The sequence below is a fragment of the Physeter macrocephalus genome, chromosome 2 (assembly GCF_002837175.3).
Source record: "Physeter macrocephalus isolate SW-GA chromosome 2, ASM283717v5, whole genome shotgun sequence".
NCBI classification, from domain to species: domain Eukaryota; kingdom Metazoa; phylum Chordata; class Mammalia; order Artiodactyla; family Physeteridae; genus Physeter; species Physeter macrocephalus.
Window position 1 is genome coordinate 19560233 of NC_041215.1, and position 8909 is coordinate 19569141.

General features: G+C 49.8%; 1 protein-coding gene across 2 annotated transcripts in view; it reads right to left on the minus strand.

Annotated features, from left to right (window-relative positions):
- The window catches only part of INSR (insulin receptor), a 112947-nt gene extending 104807 nt beyond the window's left edge, over nt 1-8140 (minus strand). The window contains exon 1 of one of the 2 annotated variants that reach the window (XM_028499946.2): nt 7565-8140. In XM_028499946.2, coding sequence (XP_028355747.1) covers nt 7565-7664 — 100 coding nt within the window. In that variant the 5' untranslated portion in view covers nt 7665-8140. The remainder of the gene's footprint in view (nt 1-7564) is intronic. The other variant, XM_028499939.2, reaches the window with a different exon arrangement.
- Between the last annotated feature and the right edge of the window lie 769 nt (nt 8141-8909).

An 8909-nucleotide genomic window follows, 5' to 3' on the forward strand; every position in this document is an offset into this window, starting at 1 on the left:
GCCTGTAAGCCATGGCCGCTGGGCCTGCGCATCCAGAGCCTGTGCTCCGCAATGGGAGAGGCCACAGCAGAGGGAGGCCTGCATACCACAAAAAAAAAAAAAAAAAAAAAAAAAAAAGAAGATGTGGTACATATATACAGTGGAATATATTACTCAGCCATTAAAAAAAAAAGAATGAAATAATGCCATTGGCAGAAACATGGATGCACCTAGAGATTATCATACTAAGTGAAGTAAGTCAGACAAAGACAAATATCATGTGATATCGCTTATATGTGGAATCTTAAAAAATGCTACAAATGAACTTATATACAAAACAGAAACAGACTCACAGACATCAAAAACAATGTTATGATTACCAAAGGGAAGGGGGTGGGATAAATTAAGAGTTTGGGATTAACAGATACACACTACTATATATAAAATACGTAAACAACAGGGACCTACTGTATAGCTCAGGGAACTATATTCAATATCTTGCAATAATCTAGAATGGAAAAGAATCTGAAAAAGAATATATACGCACATGTATAACTGAATTACTTTGCTGTACACCAAAAACTAACACAAAATTGTAAACCAACTATACTTCAATTAAAAAAATTTTTTTAAAGGACATTTGTTTTAATCCTTGGGGATTTATGAATTCACAAGAGGAGAGATTCAACAGGAAGGCAAGATGTCACCTTGTTTGATCTGAGCTGGAACACGCATGTCAGATGATTCCAATTTTTTGCCACTTGGTGCATGTCCAGGAATAACCATTAAAGCACTATTTATTTTGGAGTTACAAATAAATTTTAGTGAATAGGGGAATTCACAAATATGGAATCCAGGAATAATGAGAATCTTATGAGTACTTAGGTTTTCAATTTTAAGAATATTGATCCAATTATAAGATACTTTTAAAAATATTTTAAGTTAATTTTTACTGGGGTATAGTTGATTTACAGTATTGTGTTAATTTCTGCTGTACAGCAAAATGAATTGGTTATACATATACATATATCCACTCTTTTTTAGATTCTGTTCCCATACAGGTCATTACAGAGTAGTGAGTAGAGTTCCCTGTGCTATACAGGAAGTTATTCTTAACTATCTATTTTATATATAGTAGTGTGTATATGTCAATCCCAATTTCCCAATTTATCCCTCCCCTCCTTCCCCCTTGGTAACCATATGTTTGTTTTCTGCATCTGGGACTCTATTTCTGTTTTGTAAATAGGTTCATTTGTACCATTTTTTTAGAGGTATCACCTCACACCACTTAGAATGGTCATCATCAAAAAATCTACAAACAGTAAATGCTGGAGAGGGTATGGAGAAAAAGGAACCCTCCTACACTGTTGGTGGAAATGTAAATTGGTGCAGCCACTATGGAGAATAGTATGGAGGTTTCTTAGAAAACTAAAAATAGAGTTACCATATGATCCAGCAATCCCACTCCTGGGCACATATCCAGAGAAAACCATAATTTGAAAAGATACATGTACCCCAATGTTCATTGCAACACTATTTACAACAGCCAGGACATGGACGCAACCTAAATGTCCATTGACAGAGGAATGAATAAAGAAGCTGTTGTACATATATACAATGGAATATTACTCAGCCATAAAAAAGAACAAAACATTGCCATTTGCAGTGACATGGAGGGATCTACAGATTGTCATACTTAGTGAAGTAAGTCAGAAAGAGAAAGACAAACATAAGATACTTTTTAAAGTCTAGAGAAAACTATAGGAATGGAGAAGGATCAGTGTTGCCAGGGGTTTGAGGTAGGGATGGCATAACGATAAAGGAATGGCCGGAAGGAGTCTGAGTGGTGATGGATGGGACACTTCTGTATCCCGACTGTGGGGACAGCCACACAACTCTATGCGGGAGCTAAAATGCAAAAACTGTGCACCAAAAAAAAAAGTCAGTTTTACTGTATGACCACGTTAAAAATAAAAATGTTTAAAAATACACCGGGCTTCCCTGGTTGGCGCAGTGGTTAAGAATCCGCCTGCCAATACAGGGGACACGGGTTCGAGCCCTGGTCTGGGAAGATCCCACATGCCGCGGAGCTACTAAGCGCATGCGCCACAACTACTGAGCCTGAGCTCTAGAGCCCGAGAGCCACAACTACTGAGCCCACGTGCCACAACTACTGAGCCCATGTGCCACAACTACTGAAGCTCACGTGCCTGGAGCCCGTGCTCCACAACAAAAGAAGCCACCGCAATGAGGCCTGCGCACTGCGATGAAGAGTAGCCCCCGCTGGCCACAACTAGGGAAAGCCCGTGCACAGCAACGAAGACCCAACACAGCCAAAAATAAATAAAATAAAAATAAACAAATTTATTTTTTTTAAAAGTCACCCAAGAAAAAATAAACTTCAAAAAAAAAAGGAAACAAAATTCATTGGCCAGTACACTCATGTTAAAACAAATTTTTTTAAATAAATAAATAAAGATACACACCAAACTGATAGCGTAGTCATTTCCCAGGACAGAAATGCAATGGTTTTAGGGACAAAGGGGGACTCTGGTTTTTCTCCTCTCTATACTTTCATAATTTTTTTTGCAATGAGAATGTGCTACCTGTTATTATTTTAATTTGAAAATCATAAATACGGCTTTTTAAAGATTTTTTTTGACGTGGACCATTTTTAAAGCCTTTACTGAATTTTTTACAATGTTGCTTCTGTTTTATGTTTTGGTTTTTTGGCCGCGAGGCATGTGGGACCTTAGCTCCCCTACCAGGGATCGAACCCGCATGCCCTGCATTGGAAGGGGAAGTCTTAACCACTGGACCACCAGGGAAGTCCCATAAATATGGTTTTTAAGTTGCAAAACATAACCCAAGCCACCCCGATGTGTTCTTAATAGAAATTAACATAAGGGGGGGGTCTCAAGAGAACATCTCATAGCAGATACCACTTTCTTTTGGTACTAGAGACAGGGCCAAGAGCACGGAATCCTCATTCAATGCCAAGAAGACTGTTTAAACAAATAAATCCAAAGATCTCACACACACACACACACACACACACACACACACACACACACACAAGGAGGGAACATCACTGTTATTTTCTCACCATCGGAACCCATACATTCAGCGCAGCAAATGGTATAAATTTCTTTAATACAGCTTGCTCTGTAAAGGGGAAAACACAGCATCCCTGGGCGTTTCATTTAACTTGATTCATTCAAAGTTGTATCAGGGACCACACAAGCTATGAGGTATGTCATCATGATCCTCAAGGAGTTTGGTCTAAATCAGGAGTTGGCAAACTTTGGAAACGGCCCAAGTGTAGATATTGTTGGGGGCCACGCAATCACAACTACTCACCTCTGCCTTTAGAGCACAGAAGCAGCCACAGATGATGCATGAACGAACGGGCATGGCTGCGTGCCAGTAAAACTTTATTTACAAAAAAGCTGGCGTGGGTGGGCAGGATTTGGCCCCTGTGCTAGATAAAGACTTTGACCACATCTAAATTAAAAACTGAGTGAGGGCTTCCCTGGTGGCGCGGTGGTTGCGCGTCCGCCTGCCGATGCAGGGGAACCGGGTTCGCGCCCCGGTCTGGGAGGATCCCACGTGCCGCGGAGCGGCTGGGCCCGTGAGCCATGGCCGCTGGGCCTGCGCGTCCGGAGCCTGTGCTCCGCAACGGGAGAGGCCACAACAGAGGGAGACCCGCGTACCGCAAAAAAAAAAAAAAAACAAAACTGAGTGAGACAGAGAGAGTCAAGAGTAGGGAATGGCCCTCTAGGAAGAAGGGCCTAATATCTTAGTCCAGGAAAGGAGCAGAGGAAAGGAAGGAAGAGGATGGGAGAAGGCAGACACAGGTGAAAACTCACCAGGACACCGTGCCTTCCAGTGGGAGGCAAAACCCAGAGAAGTCAACTGGGGTGAGGCTACAACTGGGAGGTGAGGAATGACCTTCTCTAGCGCCATGGGCAAAGCGATGGAGACACAAGCCAGATGCCGTGGGAAGGGCAGTGGGTGAAAGGTGAGAGAGCAAGGGCGGTGGGGACCCGTTGCGGGGGGGGAGGCTTGGCAGGGGAAGGCGAGAGGTAAGTGGTGAGTAATGGGGCCCAGGGGAGTATTGAGTGTTTATAGGCTGAAAAGAGAAAGGCTCCTGGGTGGATGGAGATCCCTGAACAAACAGAGGGGAGAGAGCCGGGGACCCAGGTGGGTAAGTGTCCTACAGAAGGAAAAAGTTATCTCCCCAAATGCAGTGACTATCAGCTCAGGACAGTTGGCAATGTCTGGAGACACTTTTGGTGGTCATGACTCGGAGAGGGGAATTGCTACTGGCGTCTAGAGATGAGGGATGGTGCTGAACATCTTAAAATACACAGGACAGCCCCCTGCAACCAAGAACTATCCAACCCGATATGTCGAGAGCACAGAAGTCGAGAGGTTCTGCTCTAATCAAAAAGGAAAGGAAGTCGACGATGGAGTGGAGTGAGGTGAGGACCCCAGGGGGCTCACCCCAATGACCTCTATGAGTGAGTGGGGCAGGGGCGAGGGGTGGGTCACCAGGAGAGAAGCAAAGACTGGGAAAAACCCCGGGGAGGTGAGCCGGCGAGCGGAAGTCCTGCTCTAAGGGTCCCGGAGCACACAAGAGAACACACAGGAGAAACATCCGGTGGGATCTGAAAGCAACATCTCACACCTCAACTAAACAACGCACTGCCCACGCCTCCACCCCAGCCAAAACTCTGTGGGTTTTCACTGTAATTAATCCCACTTTGCCTTCATTCTCTGACTTTGCAATGCCCCGGGTCATCTCGGGCCAGAGCGGATCAACCCGAGGAGAAACGGAGGGGAAAGCCATTGCCCAGTTCAGCCAAGCCACAGAGACTCCATGGGGGGATGAAGTGGGATGGCACATACCATGTGACAGCTCTGAGTCCTCAGTCCTTAAAAATCCCATTGATTTCCCTCTACCCCACCCTCACCCCAGCCAAAATGCCATAGTGGTTGCTGTTGGAGATAAGCCATCTGTAAAGTTTCACACCCCTCCCCAAACCTCCAAAGGGCATCACATGTCATCTATTCAGTAGTATTTTGTTAACCTTTACCACAGGGGTTTGGGGTGGGGAGGCTCAGACTCCAAAGAAGAACCTTTTATTAAGAAACCTTTTATTCACTCAATACCCATTTCACTATAAATGATATGGAAGTCCAATTTTCCTGATTATTATGGAGTGTCCCTAGGCTATGAGCTAATAGTAGTAATTTTCATTGCAAATAACATGATGGTGTAAACACAGCACATAATAAAAAAATCCAAGAAATTAGAAAAAGCTCACACTTTTTTTTCACAAATAATAGTGTTAGATACATTGAGGTTACTGGTGTTTATGAATACATAAGACTCTGGACACTCATGTATTTTCTTTAGCTATAAAGTTATGTTGTGAATATTAATTATATTGCTTTCATATACCAAAAAGAAAAAAAGAAAGAAAAAGCAACCTTTTATTAACAGACTGGGGTTCTAATCTCAGCTCTGCCATCTCGTCAAAGTTCCTCACCTTCCAAAAGGACAATAAACCTTACCTCCCAGCACTGTGGTGAAGATTAACTGAGATTACCTATGCAAAGTGTACAGAACAGCGCCCGCTGAGTGTTTGCTTATATTCTCGTTAGTTAGGAGTTATTTGGAGAATAAAGCAGCTGTGACTTGGACTCCTGGGGAGGACAGGAAGGATAGGAGTTGAATCTAGAACAAACATTTATCAAATACCTACTAGGTGCCAGGGACTGCTCTAGGCTCTGGAAATGTAGCAGTGAACGAAAGAAACATAAACCTCTGCCCTTGTGGAAACTGTAAACAAGTAAGAAGCGGAAAATCCATCTACGGACCCCTGAAAGCCCAGGCACAAATCCACCATTAATTACCAAAGCTACCAGGTACAGAGGAGCAAGGAAACATACAGGGGTGAGCACGCACACACATACGCAAAGCCTAACAACTGGTCTCGGACTTTTTTAACAAGACCCTGAAGCAACTGCCACCCTTCCTTCATGGAGCACCCACTGTATACCAGGGTGCTTGGAGACAGCGCCTAACTGGCAAACGTGCTCAGCAAACCCGGTTTGTCAACTCCAGAGCCTGCGGGTGCTTTCTCATGCCCCTCGCTCACCGTCAGGGAACTCAGGAGCTTCTGCTTCTTCCCTCCTTGACTCCTTCCTCATCATGACTGATCTCCTTTTATGGGGAAATCTGAAGAAGTAACCCAACAGATATTTTGAAAGCAGGGCCTCAGCCATCATGGTAGGAAACCCCAGCTATATTCTCTCAAACGATGCTTCCGTCCTTGACCTGCAGCCAGGAAGACCTGCTGTCAAGCCCAAGAAGGATGCTGGGATTTGCCTCTGGTGGCTGCCAGCACAGGGACACTCAGGAGGGAGACTTTGGGGGCTGGAATGACCACAGGTTAGAGACCCCCCCCCGGAGCTGACAGGTAAAAGGGCAGAGGAGGGAGGTTATTAGGGGGACATGGGCCCTGGCACCATTGGAGGGGTTCGTTTTTCCCTCTGGCACTGACTTTGGGGCAAGTTGAGTTATGTGTTCTTCCTGAGCCTCAGTTTACTCCCTACGAAATGGACCAACAACGGTATCAGCCTCGAGAGGCCACCGCAAAGGTCCAGAAAGAGGGACTTCCCTGGCGGTCCACTGGTTAAGACTACCCCTTCTAATGCAGGGGGTGCGGTTCGATCCCTGGTCGGGGAGCTAATATCCCACATGCCTAGCGGCCAAAAAACCAAAACGTGAAATAGAAGCAACACTGTAACAAATTCAATTCAGACTTCAAAATGGTCCACATCAAAAAAAATCTCAAAAAAAAAAAAAAAAGGTCCAGAGAGATAAGACCGACCAGCCCGTGGCATTTGGTGACACGAACTACAATAATCATTAAAGCCGACACTACTTCTGCTACTACAACTGCGCTGTTGCCAAGGCGCTAGAGTTTGCCTCCCGATATCTGGAAACAGAACCCAAGAGTGTAAACATGGACCTGAAGTCGGGGTAGACATGGGTCTAGAGACGAGGAAGGCGGGGTGTGGGGGATGGATTCTACAGTTCCCCGCCCCGGGCAGCGTCACCTACCAGCAAGGACCCCCTCCCCAGTCCGTCACCCTCGGCTCTGGCTCCAAACCGTCTGTGCCCCGGGAATTTGGCTGTCCGAGAGTGTCCAATAACCCCACTTCTCGGAGGCGACTCAGGACGCGTGTCCCGTCTCCGGAGCCAGTTGGGCTCGGGGAGGTCCAGGCACGGCACAGGTCCGAGGAGCGCTCGGGGGAGGCGCCCGCGGAGGGGCGAGCACTGGGGCCAGGTTCCTCCAGCCCGGGGCCCGCACGCGGAGCGTGGAGCCGCGAGCCCAGGCGGGCAAAGGCCAAGGTCAGCGGCTTCCCGCCCCCCGCGAGGCTGGAGCTACCGTCCCGGCCACCCGCCCTCCCACGGAGAAGGGCTCTCAGTCCACAGCAGGGGTTCCATTTTGGCAAAGGGTCCCCTCCCCGCCGCTCTGGTCCCCGCCCACTCCCGGACCCCCAGACTCACCCTCTCCAGGGTACAGGTGGCCCGCGGCGCCCACCAGCAGCGCGGCAACGGCCACCAGCAGCGGCACGGCCGCCGCCCCCCGCCCGCCCCCGGCGCCCATGGCTACGGGAGCGCGGGGTCCGGATGGATCAGAGCGCGCGGCGCCGGCCCGAGGGGTGCATGCTCCAAAGCAGCCGCCCGAGAGGCGCTGGGGGCCGCGCGTCCTTCTCTTCCACGCGGGCGGCCCAGGGGCCGCAGCCTCCGCCCCGGAGGGTCCTTGAAACAGCCCCAGGAGGGGCGCGCGCGGCCTCCGCCGCTGCAAATCCGGCAGCGCGGCCCGGTGGAGGCGGCCCCGACTCCGGGCCACCCTGGCCCGGGCCCCGTCCCGCGATCTCAGGGCCCCGACTCCCTCGCTGCGCCCCTGCCTCCTGGCTCTCGTCCGCGAGCGCTCGGGGGCTCAGATCTTCGGACGCGCGGACAAACGGACGCGCGGACAGGCGGGCGGGCACCTGGGCAGGCGGGTGGCGAGCGGGCGGCGGGAGCGAGGGCTGCTCGGCCCGTAAACAACGCGGCCCGTCAGCTGGGCCCCGTGCGGGCCGCGGGAAAAGGCGGCGCGGATCCGGATTCGGAAGGGACTCGGCGCCCGGGAGAGGCCCGAGAGGGGTATAGAGGGAGGACCGGCAAGGGGGAGGCGCCGCCCCGCCCCACCCGCCGGCGTCCCTGTCCTGGGCCCCGCGCTGGAGGCCCCCGGCGCGCCCTAGCCGAGGGGGCGCCACAGATCCCTGCCCAGCCGGAGCGCCCCTTCCAGCCCCGTGACTCCCGTCTCAGAGTCTGGGGGCGCCCCAGATGCCCGACCCAAGCGAGACGGATCCTGTGTTTAACGTTTTGCTATTTTGTTCATCATGGGACTTCGGAAAATTCATTTTGATGTTTAAAAAAATATTGCATTAAAATATTGTTTATCTAGGTTACTCGGTTTTTTGTTACTCCCTTAAATGTTGCGCTCGCCTCCCCCTCGCCCCAGTCCTGCCAGCGAGTCTGGTCCTCGAGCGCGCGGGCGCCCGGTCCTACCCCGAGTGCTCCACCGCCCAGCGCCAGGCCCCTGGGGACAGCCACGTGCACGCGCCCCCCGTGCGCTCAATGTACTGGTGGCCTGGGCCCCTCCGCGCGGTCTGTGGTTCAAGTTGGAGAAATGACACCTCGGAGAATGTGCAGAACCTCGCAAAAGTGCAAACCAGGCGGTGGAGATCTTGGATATGACACAAGTGGACACACGCAGTTTTCAATACTGCAGACCCAGAATCCTCTCTCTGGATCAGCCTCACCTGTATGATGCATGTAAACAATACCTGCAGGTCAGATTTGG